Source organism: Leptidea sinapis, chromosome 3, assembly GCF_905404315.1.
Source record: "Leptidea sinapis chromosome 3, ilLepSina1.1, whole genome shotgun sequence".
Lineage (NCBI taxonomy): Eukaryota > Metazoa > Arthropoda > Insecta > Lepidoptera > Pieridae > Leptidea > Leptidea sinapis.
In genome coordinates, this window is record NC_066267.1 from 10,641,805 (window position 1) to 10,658,784 (window position 16,980).

The window sequence follows — 16,980 nt, forward strand, 5'->3', positions numbered from 1 at the left end:
AGAGCACTCAACATCGACCCTTGTGTTGAGTGTTATACACAAAGCATCTAAGTTGAAAGTTACAATTTTCTTGCTAGCTTTCCAGCTTTTTTGACGATCTCGTTGAGAGTTCTACTACCACTAGAAACATTGTATAATATTTTTCCACGTCTTATGAATTTGAAGCTATTTGAAAATATTTAAAATGGTCGTAATGTTTAAAAAAAAAAATCACTTTTCGAGCGCAGTGCGTAAATCTTCCCACTACTTGAAGTAACTGTTCGCTTTCAAACTTAGCCTGGATTATACTTCGTCGCCAATTGCCATATTGTAATAACTACTATTTCAAACTTATATCAAATCACTGCACGTTTCATACTGAACTCAATTTTTACTTAGGCAGTCCCGTCTGTTATTAGTTTGAGTATGACGACAAATTCTGCTCGCCTTGAGCCTCCTTTACGTAGCTGTTAATACGTCCATTCTCTCAAATACGTCATCGAGGTGATAGTAATTAATATTCTGATTATTATCTAGATCCAGACTAATGACGTAAACTCTGTCACCTCGCTTATTTATTCTTGTGAGTTTCACAACAATTTTATTGAATTTTTACAATTTTATTGTAATGCTGTAAAGCTGTTTTATTTTAAAGACTAGAAAGTGGAAAAAGTATAATATTAAAAAATGTTTGAGTGAAAAATTTAACGGATTAACGGACTTCTGTCCAAGGATGTATATTTAAAAAAAAAAGAATTTAATATAAAATAAGAATACAAAAAAACTGCAATTTTTTATTATTTATTTACACAATTGCTTACGATTTGTTAAAACAGACAAATTGCACTGTTTCTTATTTGACTTTTATTATTAAGTTACTACAAGCAGTGACAGAGATAGAAAGTTCGGTTAATTATAGCTGACATTTACTAGAACTCGGATTGGCTGACCCATACCACATATACATTGTCTTTGTATGCTTCAGAACTACTAAAATATGGAACAGAAATTTATCGCCCGGTATTATGATAAGCTAATCAATCTCTCTGTCTATAATCTATCCAAAGATGTAAAACTAGCTTTTACCCGCGACTTCGCGTGTAATAGTTACTTTGGGCAGCATTTTTTTATTTTTTAACACACTCACTTTGCAAATCATACACAACAAACTGAGGTGGAAATACATTTTTAAAAGCTACCAACTATAGAAGTTTCATCCCCCTTTTTATCCCCACACAGGTCTAAATTTAAAAAACGCTAGAACAAATATTTATTTATTTCTTATCATGAGCCTGAATACAAATTTTCATGGTGTTATCTTCGATAATGACAAACTTTCATACAAATTTCACCCTCAATTTGACCCCCCTCCGAGCCTTTTATTCGCGATAAAAGGTAGCCTATGTCCTTTCTCAAGCTTTTGTCTATCTCCATCCTAAACTTCATCAAAATTGGTTAAGGGTTTAAGGCGTGAAAGCGTAACAAACAAACTTACATTCACATTTATAATATATGGATGGATTATAATCATATTCGCCGAGCGTAGCAGACACCAAAATATTATTGACCTCTAACTACGCCCAGCGAGTTATTCGAACGACAGCTTAAAGATTATGATATACAAACACAGCAAAAAATAAAGGAAACAGAGGCTAGAACAAGGAAATGGCGCAAAAATAATAAAACGCACGCTGCCGCGCGCTGGGACAGCTGTCAAGGACGAATATCAATGAAAACAACATTTTACAGAGACGACACTTTTTGCAATACAATCACACTGTGAAATAAAGAGTTAAAATTAATTAGTACATTATTTATGCAAGATCACGTCATTCGACTAAAAAGCATTAAAGGCGTAAAGGGCATTTGTTTTCTCAAAATTGATTCCTTTAGAATTATTTTCGATGTCATTTCTAATATACTAGACACTTCTACCGCTTCGGATACAAATGAGAGACATGAAGCGGCGCAAGAAACTCTCCCAGCATTCTTTTTTTTGCGTTCTTTTTAATGAAATATAAAATATTTTACCGTCGCTGTTGCTATAAAATAATCATAATGTAGTTCCAGGTTGTCGGATCACAACATTTAAATCTCATCATCATCATCATCAGCCGGATGACGTCCACTGCTGGACAAAGGCCTCCCCCAAAGATTTCCACGACGATCGGTCCTGCACTGCCCTCATCCAACGTATTCCAACGATCTAAATTTTTAAATCTATTTATAGATAATGCCTTAACAGTGGCTGGGACTTTATTCAAAAAGTGTATACATTTACCCTTAAAGCTATTATGTATCTTATGAAGCCTACTAGAATTAGTTACAAGCAATCCCCTATTTCTAATAGTGTTATAATAATTAAACTTACTGTTAACTAGGCTAAGTGCAAGGGGGACCCGCGGATTAAACTAGTTTGACTCATATTATTATATTTTACGAAATTACTATCTACAAATGAACTACTAGGTGCCATTTTTTAAACGAAAAGAAAAATAATTATTAATGTTTGGGCAGAATTAAGGTATTTTGTTTAGCAGCTATGGCTTAACTGTTGTAGAGTAAAGTAGTAGTAATTAGCCAGGCAAACTCATTGAAACTGAAAATTGAAAGAGATCAATTTTACTCCTAGACAAGGTTTTTTTTACAAACGAGTAACATTTTAATAAAATGACTGAGTCTATTTATACCCTTTTCAATCAGCCAAAGGCCGGTGAACGTATTCAGTGATGGTTTGATGGGGTTGGTTAGCTTTTAAGGAGGAACTGATACATTTCTTGTGAATAAAGTGTCAAAATATCAGCTTTCAGTATTCTTCATCATTTCAACGAGACCCAGTGTCGGTCGTAAAGCTCAATCAACACGAGCGTGGTGGGAAACGATTATATCTCTCTTCATCAGAGTTGAAGACATATCATAACTCATATGGGCCGTATCTTAATCCGTTGGATTACCATGTAAGTTTTAGGGAGTATGGCATACTCTAAACGCCATGATATGTTGGAGTCTCTAACACAATTCATAAAATTTTCAATGCAGAATTCCCATGTAGGAGGCCATTTAAAGGATTGTATTAAGGCCAAGGTCCTTGTATGAGTATCATAGTCTTCGGACACTACAGTAAAAAACGTTTCATACAACAGAAAAAAGATTTATTCCTTGGGACAATACTTATTGCAATAGGTACTAAGTACGGGTTATCGGTATTTTTGTATCAAAATTTTAAGTATCTCGGTAACGGAATAATTTGCAAGTGTAAATAATAAGTGATTAATCAAAAGTAAGACAAGTATTAATTATTTCGCGTGGTAGTAAGACAATGACAAGACAAAATACTGCAAACACACTGCAAAGCGTTTACTTTTTCAGCAACCAATTAAACATGACGCGACCTGGCTAAATCTAAATCTAACCGGTTTGATTCAATTCAATTGAACTCAATCAGCAATACCGAGCCTGTTATACAGACATTTTCGGCCTTACAAATACACTTGGTATAAAATTATACCTAATCATTTACAAATAGACATTTGCTTACGATTGGTTTATTCGGACGTATAACGTTTTCCGCGTTTATTTGCAGGGCTGCTTGACGTTAGGAAAACTTTAGAATTATCATTGTATTGACAGTGTTGTCAGGATTCTTTCGAAACCACAACTATGCTGAGTTGGGGGCCCATTTGCGACATTAGATCATAATTAGAATAGTATAACTTGAAGAACTATTATCAGAATGTATGTAATGACGGCAATAAACATTTTTTCTTTCTTTCTTTCATATAGTCAACATTTTGCATGATCATCATCATCAGCCGGAAGTAGTCCAATGCTGGACAAAGGCCTTCCCCAAAGATCTCCGTGACGATCGGTCCTGCGCTACCCTCATCCAACGTATTCCAGCGATCTTGACCAGATCGTCGGTCCATCTTGTGGGGCGCCTACCAACACTGCGTCTTCCGGTACGTTTTGCATATTCTTGATTTATTTATTAGATTATATTTTTCTAACTATTATATTATAAGTAGGTACTTGTACCTTGAATGACACAAACTAAAATATGTATTAGGATGACCAAATGGTCCGGAAATTATATGCGAAACACAAACAAGTTCAATATTTAGACCCCAAAACATAGCGCTTTCGGGCTAAAGCGCATCTACGAGTAGTTAGTTCTACAGTGCGAGTGCCTACCTTCCCAGAAAAACCAAAGCACGCCCCTGCTTATAAGTTTGAGAGTGGGAGGCTCCTTTGCACAGGAAGCCGGCTATATTATGGGTACCACAAGGGCACCTATTTCTGCCGTGAAGCAATAATCTGTAAACATTACTGTGTTTCGGTCTGAAGGGCGCCGAAGCTAGTCAAATTACTGGGCAAATGAGACTTAACATCTTATGTCTCAAGGTGACGAGCGCAACTGTAGTGCCGCTCATTTCGAATTTTTGGGTTTTTGCAAGAATCCTGAGCGGCACTGTATTGTACTGGGTAGGGCGTATCAATTACCATCAGCTGAGCGTCCTGCTCGTCTCGTCCCTAATTTTCATAAAAAAAAAAGTTTGTCTATCCCTGGTGTTAACATTATGATAATAATAATAACAATCATTTATTTCGGACACTATACATCCATAAGTTATATTATGACAGTTACTAGCAAATTCACTTATGTGCCTATGAACATACATAACATTATCAAGAATATATTGAGAAGCAACAGTCAAGATGTTAATTTCTTTAAATTTTGCTCCCAATGATTTTTTAATTAGTATTAAAAAATAAACGAACTCGAATTATTAACGCGAATTTTTACGTAAAACAAAGTGTAATTGACATAAATTATAAGCAATTAAATAAATGTGTCGTCGCAAAACGCAAGTCGCTGCTATAAATAGATTCTGTACCGAATTAAGACATCGGCCAATTGTTTTATGACGGTCGTCCAGCCATTTTTCAATTATTTCCTCGACTCATGCGGCTATTAAGATTTGAGACTATTCAATTCATTTATTTGTGCTTCCTCTCAGTAAATCTTTCAACTGTAACGTTTATGTGGAGTTTTTTGGTGACTTATGGATTTTATGAATACAAATTAAGGCGAAGAGTAAGCAGAAAACAAATAAACATGGTGTTTTAGACAAGTTTTGTGGTGAAAGTATAGCATTTCGAGCTATGAACACTACTTAATCCTGTTACACATATCCTTAAGTCTTATGTGTCGGTTATAGTTAACACTGCCGAGCCTTTTTGAACTACCACTTTTCTTCGAAGTGAAACAAGTTTTTTGGCAAGGCGTGACGCATTTTTTTGGTACTTCTCTCAGAAAAGTTATCGTTATAGCTTGTACTTTTTTGTGGAGGTTCATTTATTCAGATTAGTAGCGAATAACGAGGATTGTAAGCATATAAACTGTTTTCCACGTAAGAATTTTGAAAATATTGGCTTTGTTACATAGATGGCGGGCCGGCAGCCGTGAACTCATATCGCTCAAGGTCGCTGGCATTTAGTCTCGCCTTAAAGGATATCTTTAGTATCATGTACGACTTCATCTGTTTGTCACCGCGCTGCAGCTGTATCACTTAAGTCGTATAGTAAGGCAGCTGAAAATTTGAATTTTGACAGAGTGTATTATGTATTATGAGAGTACCTATGTAACCAATAGTAAATTCAAAATGGCGGTGTCCAAATTCACAATTTATTACGTATAAGAGTTACGTAAAAATTTTTTTAAGTAACTTAAATTTTACCATTTCCTTTGCACAGGATGCCGGCTAGATTAGGTAAATCAGTTATGTGTATACTTTTTCTCTGTACAATTTACAGTTATCAAACTATATTCCTCGCACGGTGCAACAATGCCATCAATTCCTCGTATTAATTCAACAGGCGATATAAAAGCCGGCTACGTCCTAGATCCGATGCAAGTAGAAGCCAATGCAACGATGCATTCGTTACTGTTTGTTATAATGAATTTTAATTAGATGTATTGCATTGTCATACAGACCAAAGGTGACTCAATATTTTATTGAAGTGGAAACTTCTGAAGCCGCGTTGGGCACTTTTTGGTAAAATCTTATGGGTTCGCGTCACCGCCATGCTCATAACCGGCGCACGCAATCGTAGGGCTTTACCGAAGCAAAAATTGGGCGATTATATTTTTATTGGACGCACTTGGCTCCTCCGGTTGACGCGATGTGTGTGCCCATCACATCGCGAAACTACTGCGAACACTACGATGAAGGCACTGGCTTATCGTGGGTTGAAATGAGTGATAACTTTTTACCAGAAGTGCCTTCCGTCTCTGAAGATACGCTTTTACAGAATATTACGCCGAAGCATAGTATTAGGTGGAGACACAAGGAAATAGTTAACACAATTTCACCAGCTTGGTTTCCACCCATTGCTATTGATCCCAGAGTTGAAAGCCCAGTATATTATTATAACAGATACGTGCCTAAACAATTATTTCAGGTTATGGCTGAAATGACAAACTTATTCGCTACATATTCCAATAAAGTAAGAATTAAACCTACTACTGCAAAGGAAATAGAAATATTGTTTGGATTGCATTTGGCCACTGGAATATTTGGGTACGCTTGTTTGAAAATGTTTTGGGAAACAAATATCAGCATTCCCTTGTTCACTGAAAACATGGCAAGGGACCGATTTTTTCAGATGCGTAACAATTTACATCTAGTTGATAATACAGCAACACCAGGGTTATACTAAATATGCGTTTATCAAAAGTGCGCTCGATCTTTGATGCTGTTAGAAAGAGGTGTTTAGATTTACGACTCGAGAAAAGCCTTTGTGTTGACGAACAGATTCTTCCTTTCACCGGAAAACATGTTGCCAAACAGTATACTTACTGTACTCTCTTCTTCAAGTATAATCCTAGATACGCCCAGAAGCTGAAATAACTCGAGACGGTTCTGGGCATTTTCCTGCACACGATGAGGGCCTTGGGACACGGTGTAAAATGATGGGATGCAAGGGTAGAACCCCAATCAAATGCATAAAATGCAAGGTTCACTTATGCCTAACTAAGGATAAGAATTGATGCCTTTGATTTTAGTTTTAATTTAGACCGTGATTTAACTGCAATTTGTTAAATCTACCCAAAGAAAAAGCCAATTGTTTTGTTAATTTTGTAACTTGTACACAAAAAGAAAAAGCTGTTTTTCTTGAAAAGCTTGTAATTAGGATTTATTTATTTATTTATTTTTCCTTAGATTTATTTACAATAGCCTAGTTGCAGGCATTTTTTCAGTTCGATTAGCGAAAATAAAATAAATCAGGTCTGAAAGGGTTAAACAAAGAATAAAACCGTTGAAACAATCTCTCGATTGTATTCCCATTGCAAACAGCGCACTTTACACAAATACCAAGTTCACCAATCAACATTATTTCAAAGGTTATTTTAGACAATAAACTGACGCTGGCGTAAGATTATAAAATTACAGTTTTCAGCGAATACCATCACCGTAATTAAGTATCTAGATACAATATTATCACACTTGACGAATACCGTCAACTGTATGAAACCGTAGGTCATTTATGTCAGCTGTGAAAACGTCGAAAATAATTGAGTTTAGAGTTAGCCTCTATTATGAGCAATGCGCGCACACTAACACAAAGTGTCATGCACATCGCGAGTGTAGCTTGCAGCACGTAGCTTGTCACGCACACTAAAGTTATAAAATTGACTTGTTTTTATCGTTTGTCTGCAGCAAGAGACTATATTTTATCTAGATGTAGAAATTATTTAAGTATGAAGTGAAGTGTTTAAATAATACCAAATATTTCATAAAAAAATAAAGAATAAACTGTATAAATATAATTTATCGTATGCATCAACCTTTAGAGTTTGAATTACCTCTGGGAGGATCCTTTGCACAGGATGCCGGCTAGATTATGGGTACCACAACGGCGCCGTGAACAGTAATGTGTAAGCATTACTGAAGCTAGTAGTAGCTAGTGAACTTACTGGGAAAATGAGACTATATTAAGATAAAAGACATAAGTGTCTCAAGGTGTAGAGCGCAGTTGTACTGCCGCTCAGAATTTTTGAGGTCTTTCAAGAATGCTGAGCAGCACTGCATTGTAATGGGCAGGGCGTATCAATTACCATTAGGTTAACGTCCTGCTCGTCTCGTCCCTTATTTTAAACCGACTTCGAAAAAGGAGGAGGTTCTCAATTCGTCGGTATGTTCTTTTTTTATGTTTGTTACCTCAAAACTTTCGACTGGGTGAACCGATTTTGATAATTTTTCTTTATTTGAAAGCTGGTGCTTCCCGTATGGTCCCATTGTAATGTATTGGTCCAGATCTGACAATGACATCCATGAGAAAGCCATAAAAGTCTCAAATTTGCTATACATACGTATAGCAAAGTGGATGATTAATTTACGAATAACTCAATATCGCGCCGACCGATTTCGATTATTGTTTTTTTAATGGAAAGGATATACTTCAAAGATAGTTTGGTGAGAGTTTGGGTAGGTTTTGATTACGGAATCCATGACAAAGTAACGGAACTCTTCAATTCTTAGGAGCAAATTAACGATACTCGGCCGAATCTTTTTTATGCTATCCGGATATTCAAGTCATCTACCATAACATAGTTATGGTCAAATAATTGTCGTAATCGAATATGATGATCAATGGGACTTCTTAACGACTTACAGTAAGGGTGCGAATTGCGATCTGTGGCAGAATTTCTAACTGTCCGTAATCAAATTGCAAAGCACTTACGTTCATTGCTGCATTGAAAAAAATAGTATATCTAGTATATATATAAAATTAGTAATATTAGTACTTCAAATTCACTAAAAATCATAAAATATATTTTTTTTACCAAAAACACAACCGACTTCAAAAACATATTCCAAAACAATAGATATAATGTGCACTAAAAAGTATAAAAATGTTATTGTAAAACGACTATTATATTTTTTGGAGTCAGTGTTATTCAAGATAGGTTTGTTACTACATACATAGTTATAGGTGAGATGTGCTTGAGTCGTCAGGAGACGAGAGGCGAGAGCGAGTCACGGCGGAAGGACACCGATTCCAAAAATAACAATAAACGTATCTAGAATTAGATTAATTAATTATATTGTATAAAAATACGCAATTATTTTTATACTTTTTAGTGCACATTATATCTATTGTTTTGGAATAGTGTTTTTGAAGTCTGTTGTTTTTTGTTAAAAACTTTTACATTAAAAAAAAGAATTCATTGTCTGTGCGAGGATGCTTCGTGAACATGATGATCGTTATTACAGTCATAATTAGTAATTGCATACAACAAATACAACAATACACGTGCTCCTGCCACTATTTAATATTAAATTAATTAATAAGCGCTGCAATAGCAGTGATCATTGGTAGAGACATGTTGATCAACGAACAAAGAACAGCGATAAACCGCATCCCGTGCAGTGATGGCCTAAATCGTGTAAAGGCGACACTAAATGCCAGCGACCTTGAGCGATAAAAAGCCAATATTTTCAAAATTCTTGCGTGGAAAACTATTTATATGCTTACAATCCTCGTTATTCACTTCTAATCTGAATAAATGAACCCACACAAAAAAGTACAAGCTATAAGAATGACTTTTCTGAGAGAAGTACCAAAAAAAATGCGTCACGCCATGCCAAAAAACTTGTTTAACTTCAAAGAAAAGTGGTAGTTCAAAAATTAACATATGTGTAACAGGATTAAATAGTGTTCATAGCTCGAAATGCTATACTTTCACCACAAAACTTGTCTAAAAACACCATATTTGCGTGTGTTCTGCTTACTCTTCGCCTTAATGTCTGAGTTCAATTTTGCAAAGCATAACATTAAATGACAATGAATAGAATAAATACTGCACGTAGTCATTATTTATTCACATTTTAAATTATCTATTATTTTCGCAAATTGTTTTTCTGTTCGGAAAATCATTCTATTGAAGCATAAATTTGAATAGTTTGTATTGTTTCAAATGGTTTATAATAATGATTGATATTATCCAAGTCGTTCTTCCTTATTTAGAATTTAACACGCTCAGAACAGGTCCAGTCTAATTTCATGCCGTGTTAGTTCGGTGCAACATGACGACTATGAAAGAAAGCAACGGAATGGAAAAGAAAGAGATAGTGAAGCAGAAGGGTCACCCTTAGCTATTCAGCAGCTTTTGTTCGCGTAAAGTTTAAAGATTTGATTAGTTTTATGTTTAATTGTATGACTTTTTTTATGACAGTAAGGGACGAGACGAGGAGGACGTTCAGCTGATGGTAATTGACACGCCTTGCCCATTACAATGTAGTGCCGCTCAGTATTCTTGAAATACCCCAAAAATTCTGAGCGGCACTACAATTGCGCTCGTCACCTTGAGATATAAAATATTAAGTCTCATTTGCCCAGTAATTTCAATAGCTACGGCGCCCTTCAGACCGCAACAAAGTAATGTTTACACATAACTGCTTCACGGAAGAAATAGGCGCCGTTGTGGTACCCATAAACTAGCCGGCACTCTGTGCAAAGGAGCTTCCCACTGGTGTATGAGTATGAGTATACTATAGGCCGTAGTATCAGTTCAGGGATTGTGCAGCTGACAGACGATTCAAGAAGTTTAGTTGCGGAACGCGCGGTTGTGAAATGCTAAGCATCAATGTGATGCGGGTGAAATGTCGACAATGACGTGACTTACAGGGCGAAGTACCGCTGTTGGTATTAGCCAAAACAAATCCTCCGAATACTCTCATGGGATTTAAACGGTAGGAAAATCAGAAATATCTCGCATCTCCACGTAATGTCAAATAGATCAAGCCGATCCATAGACTTAACCATTAAATAGAAGGAGCTGGTACTGGGTAGCTCCCGCCCAGGGAAGTCCACTGGAGTACATGATAAAGTGGTGCCTGGTAATAGTTTATTAAGAGAGTTTATTTATGTTAATTTTGTAATGTTATAATAATTTATGTAGGTATGTATTTCTTTTCAGAGTACTTTGGGTAAATTAGTAAGTATCAATAAAATTGTCGTTACATAGTTTTTATTTATTTACTTTTTGAGGTGTAAATTGGAAGCTAGGTGTTTTATGTTATTCTCTACACGCCAACATACTTCAAAAATATTGGCAATGCAAGCCTATATAAATAATTTTAATATTTCAGGAACTCACAAGTATTTCGTGATGTGTCCGGTTTCCACGGTAGACCCACTGAACTTCGGATGATGGAAGGGTTTCTTCCGTGCCACAGGGTATTGTAACATTCGTTCCCTTGTCAGCCGCGATCTGCCGAATCTCCACTTCTTCGCCCAGCACACGAGACACTGCACAATAAATTCTTATAACGCTCAAAGACCCAAAGGCCACTATATACCCCGATTATTTAATTCAAATCAATTACCTTCTATTCCAAGGCAGAACAGAGGAACCAATATACCTCTAACAAACATCCTACCTATTTCTACATCTAAACTCTAAGAAAACATCTACTATCTCTACTTAGGTGTAAAGCAAAAGATTGTTTCTAAATAGTTTATTTACATTACACCGATTTAAAAATGACGGTGAAGAAAATCAAATTCACTACAACCGTCCGCACCCCATCGATGTAATTCATTGACTAAATTTGAATTATTTTGACTGTTTGACATATTAGGAAAAATTGGCATTTACATCTGACATTTGAGTGTGACATTACTTAGATTTCTTACCAGTAACAAAAATAAAAACAGCTGGGCGATCTCCTTCTACTATACGAAGCTGTCAAATATTATCCTTGCCCAACTGATTGTCATAGACAATAATATAGATTTTCCTTCTAGACGAGATTTTTTCATCATTCATCTCATTTCTTCGTACATGGCCGCTGTTTCGGCAATACAACATTGCAATGTTTTCTATGTTCGTTTTCATTTTTTATAATGAATAGTGTGTTTTATACAATTAATTACTCGGAAATAGTGAATTGTGAACTGTGCTGTGATATTTGTAATGGATGCAGACGGTGGAAATGATATCAAAAGAGACCGTGATGCAATTCAGATGATAGAGACCATACAGTCAATGATTGATGTTTCGGCGGATAGGCTCGAAGGTTTGAGGACACAGTGCTCAACAAGTGCAGAACTTACACAGCATGAAATACGAACGCTGGAGGTAAAATTAACTGTGAAACTTTTCGAATAATAAAAACAAACTATGCCCTTGAAATACTTGCAAGGCCTGAGCTTGAAGGCCTCCGGGCTCAAGGATTACTTGTGTCTGTTCCAATGCCTCTAAGAGAAAGTTTAAGCGTGCGCATTTCCTCTCGCCTTGAATTGATATATCATTTATTGACTTGGTAGCTTCTCTAATTAAACAGCTCTTAACAATTTTAGTGAGTAGGTCAATCCATTTACACTAATTGGAAATATGACACACAGGGATAAATTAAATACATATCAGCTACATACAATTAATGAGTCTAGTACCTATTCAGAATAATTGATTTATTTTAACATATTAATTTAGATGCATATTCTGTTTCTATTGTAAAACTGAATTCTGACATACATTTTTTGTAAAATATACAAATATAATTAATGTTCCTCATTTTCTTTATTATTTATGTATTGCTTGACCAGTATGTTTGAATTGAAATATTAATTTTTTATTGTCCAAATGAAATGCCTAAAAAACAAAAACAAATACATTGTTAATTTTATATCATATTTGTTTTGATGTATTGTTTGTGTAATAACAATAACATCTCCAATATATATATATGAGTAAATTGATTAGGAGAGAACATTATATTGAATATTGAAGTCTTAGTACATATTATATTATTTTATTTGGATAAGAAAGCTTGCAAAAGGTTAGGTCAGAATAAACAAAAAATATATATTTTTAATTATTGTTTAAATAATATCATCTTGAGTACATAAGTAATTCTTTTACAAAGTATTTTGTGAAGGCATATTGTAGTGATTATTAATCATACTTATCTGGATAATCATCTCATTCTTCCCCTGATACATAGATAGATGAAATAATGAATAGTAAAAGATTAAATTTGTATAAACAATGGGTAATTGACCCTGAAACTTGTTTATTTTAATTCAACTTTTGGCATATATAAAATTTGTGTAATTTTGCATATCACCTTTCAACAATCACTCTATTAACCCAGTTTTCCAGTACACACTAATTAGTTATCAATTTAAATAACTTTTGTGTATATGCTTTTTTTGTGGTTTATTCTTTATTATTATTTTTCACAATGTATTTTAAAAGGGGAAAGAAAAATAAAACACCTGTTAAAATATTAACACTGGCCAATATACCATTAAGATGGAGGTGCTCTAACGATCCATATGAATTCCCGATTCATAGCAAAAAACGTCAAACATAGCTCACAATAACATCTGTCACTTGCTTTTTTGTTTCATTAATTCATACCAATTTCTGTGTTGCTTGTTTTGTTTGTCTATATCTAGATTCTAGTTACTTACATACTACTAGTAGCTTTTATCCGTATATAAGTAGTAATTGCCTTATTTTTTAATCTTAGTTATGTTCTGTTTAAGACATCAACTTATATATTTTTATGTGTTTAGTGAATACATTAAACATTACGTATAATTCAGAGAATTATGATAAAATATCAATCTTCAAAGATATAATCATTACTAATGAGAGTTATTGCTAAAGTATACCAGCACCATCTAGTGAAATAAAAAATAAGGAATTTCAACATAAGGTAAAACACTCATTGGCCTAATTACAAAAGAAACAAAATTAATGTGATTATTTCAATATAAAGTGTCAGAAACTAAACATTGTAAAACCAAATTTTTTATTGTGATACCTAAAGAGATTATCACTTGAAAGTTGATTTATATATATTTTTCAGGGTAAACTAGTAAAGCACTTTTCCCGGCAACTCGTGATAAAAGCGAGTTTTGGTGAAGAGTTACAATGTAAGCTAAGAGATGTGCCTAGCTTGAGGCAGTGGCTCAGGGTTGTTGGACTTAGTGTTGACGCTATAGAGGTGAGATATATGACACAATGTACATAAATGTTGTTTAATCAAATCTATTTACTTCACATCCTTATCATATATATATATATTTAAAACAAAAAATTGTTATAAATTGTATTTTGTTAATATCAATATTTTGTGTATCTTGGAATTGGCTCTTCTGATTTGCATTATATTAAATACATGGAATTTGCGGCATAGAAAATATAGTTAGATTGCTAGTTCTAGCATAGCTAGATTTCATCTTACAGAAAATATAATTTTAACTTCGTTACCCATGTCCTGGGTCAGAATGGGTCTCAGTGAATCAAACCTGTGAAGATTTTGCTGCGAAGCCGCTGAAGACCCCATACACATCCTTCTGGACTGCGAAGCCATTGCCAGAATCAGGCTGAGGTGTCTTAAAATAACTCTGAGTATGCTACGCCTTTTAAAAGTAATACGTCTCGAGGATATAATTTAAATCTTGACACAGTAACACATTTCCTAGTTAATAGCCTCGATTCTCCTCCTTAACTTTTGAGTTGAGTTTTTAGAGATTTGAGTGCATTGAAATTCCCAAATCATAATAAAAAAATACCCATGTGCACCAGGTAAATACTCAATTAATAATTGTTTGATATTATCAGTGCAACATACCAATTGTATACTTTAAGTGTAATGTTTATAATTAGTCTACATACAAACTTTGTTTTAGTATCAAAATGGCCAAAGTGACTTAACAACCAACAATGCTTCTATTATCTAGCCATAGTGATATATTTTAACTGTTTCATTCAAAGAAAAGTTGAATGAATAATGGTATATCTAAATTTTTTGTAAAGTTAATTAAAAGTTAAATAAGTATTAAAACAGGTTTTCCATTGTGTTCACAAGTATAGGTTTCATTCTAAATAATCTACATATTATTTAAATTAACTATATTCACAATTCTTTTACGTTTTTAGGTTATCAAATAATTAATTTCATGTTTTGATTAGAACACTTTAAATAAATATATATATATACAAATGAACCATTCACATGGAAAACCCATGACAAATTTGTGGTGTTAAATTTGTTTATTTTTTAATCTTCTCTGTTGTGCATTATTTTTACGAACATATCAGTGGGAGGGTTTACCTTTGCACCGGATGCCGGTTAGATTATGGATACCACAACGGCGCCTATTTCTGCCGTGAAGCAGTAATGTGTAAGCATTACTGTGTTTCAGTCTGACGGGTGCTGTAGCTAGTGAAATTACTGGGCAAATGAGACTTGACAACTTATGTCTCAAGACGACGAGCGCAGTTGTAGTGCGGCTCAGAATTTTTAGGTTTTTCAATAATCCTGAGCGGCACTGTATTGAAATCTGCAGGGTGTATCAATTACTATCAGATGAGCGTCCTGCTCGTCTCGTCCCTTATTTTCAATGTGTAAAAAAGTGTGTGTTAAAAAAAGATCAATGTGATAATAGACTTTATGATTACATCTCTTGGTGTTCTTCTTAGATGCTTTAAGCGAAAAGTGTGGAAAAGAGAGCCCACAGTTGGAGCAGTGTCAGACATTGTTGGGTCATTGGCTTGCCAATAGATAATCCTTAACATAGAATTTGTGATACAAGAAAGTATAGGCGCATAACTATTTTCATCTGCTCTGCAAGACTATGTCTCCCTCAATTTGAAAGAGATACATCTCACATTTCCTAATATGCAAATATTGGGATTGAGCAGGTATCAACTGTAATGTAGATCCTGTGGATGAAGCCACGACCTGAGAGTTGATCAAGAATTATGAACGATACGTCACTCGAACGGTTGGCTCAGTGGAGGAGCGCGACCACGGAACGCGAGAAGTCGCGGGTTCGAGTCCTGCATTGTTTATAAATTTAATTTCTGCATTTAACATTGTCTGTTAAAATATTGCCATTTCACCAAAAATTATCAAGAGAATTCCTAGATATCAAGTTGCCAATAGTAAAAAAAATATAGTGAGGTCTATAAGGTCGTTATCCGCAGGCGTTGTGCGCTAGGGTGGCTTCATTGGAGTCGTTACGAGAGAAAGCGGAACATGAGCTGCGGGCGATACTGTGCGGAGCGCGAGATGAGGAAGTACGGCGGCTGGGACGCGCGATGCAGCGGCTACGAACCTACACTGGTAACTTCTTATTATTCATCACCATCATTTCAGCCGGAAGACGTCCACTGCTGGATCTGATTGCCTTCCCCAAAGATCGCCATGACGATCGGTCCTGCGCTGCCCTCATCAACCCTATTCCGGCGATCTTGACCACACCGGCAGTAAATCTTTTGTGGGGCCTACTAAAACAACGTCTTCTGGTACGTGGTCGCCATTCGAGGACTTTTCTGCCCCAACGCCCATCTGTCCTTCGAGCTATGTGCCCTGCCCACTGCAACCATCTGGGCTATGTCAGTAACTGTGGTCTCCTACAGATCTCCTCATTTCTGATTAGATCTCGCAGGGAAACCTCCTTATTTTTGCTTACTAGATAAAAACTCGCCATGCACATCAAAACGAACAAAGTATTCATACTTTTAAAATTTATAACCATACTAGCTGACCGACAGATGATTTTCTGTTCATTATAAAATAAACTGTTTATTTTATTAATATGTCAAAAGTTATTGTTTAAATCTAAACCACAGAAAGGAGTTAGAAATAAAATAACAACACATTTCTGAATGCTCCATGTATTATCAACTATTAATTTAGATGGTTAATTAAAAGTCGGCACAATTAGGAAGTGTCGAGGTCGTCTTTTCCTTTATAATTTATATATCGGCTCGCGATCTCTCTCGGTTAATTCTCAATAATTGTTTATTTGGAACCGTGCCAAAACGTCAATAATTTAATTCATAACCTTAAACTTTCTTACTAAAAAAATGCAACGCAAGTCGCGAAAAATATTGTGACCTAATGCAGTGTTAGTAAGAGTAGCACAAAGTTGGATTACTTGATTTCAGTCCGCGAATTTTCATGTCCAAGA

General features: G+C 35.1%; 2 protein-coding genes across 2 annotated transcripts in view; one reads left to right on the forward strand and one right to left on the reverse strand.

Annotated features, from left to right (window-relative positions):
* The window catches only part of LOC126979592 (uncharacterized), a 55,195-nt gene extending 43,617 nt beyond the window's left edge, over window positions 1–11,578 (reverse strand). The window contains exons 1-2 of the mRNA XM_050828964.1: window positions 11,373–11,578; window positions 11,144–11,295 (exon numbers count right to left, since the gene is read on the reverse strand). Of these exons, the coding sequence (XP_050684921.1) occupies window positions 11,144–11,295; window positions 11,373–11,421 (201 nt within the window). The 5' untranslated portion in view covers window positions 11,422–11,578. The remainder of the gene's footprint in view (window positions 1–11,143; window positions 11,296–11,372) is intronic.
* A 260-nt stretch (window positions 11,579–11,838) lies between these two features.
* Window positions 11,839–16,980, forward strand: part of LOC126979590 (kinase suppressor of Ras 2) — a 37,721-nt gene continuing 32,579 nt past the window's right edge. Inside the window, exons 1-3 of the mRNA XM_050828961.1 lie at window positions 11,839–12,127; window positions 13,866–14,003; window positions 15,992–16,130. Of these exons, the coding sequence (XP_050684918.1) occupies window positions 11,963–12,127; window positions 13,866–14,003; window positions 15,992–16,130 (442 nt within the window). The 5' untranslated portion in view covers window positions 11,839–11,962. The remainder of the gene's footprint in view (window positions 12,128–13,865; window positions 14,004–15,991; window positions 16,131–16,980) is intronic.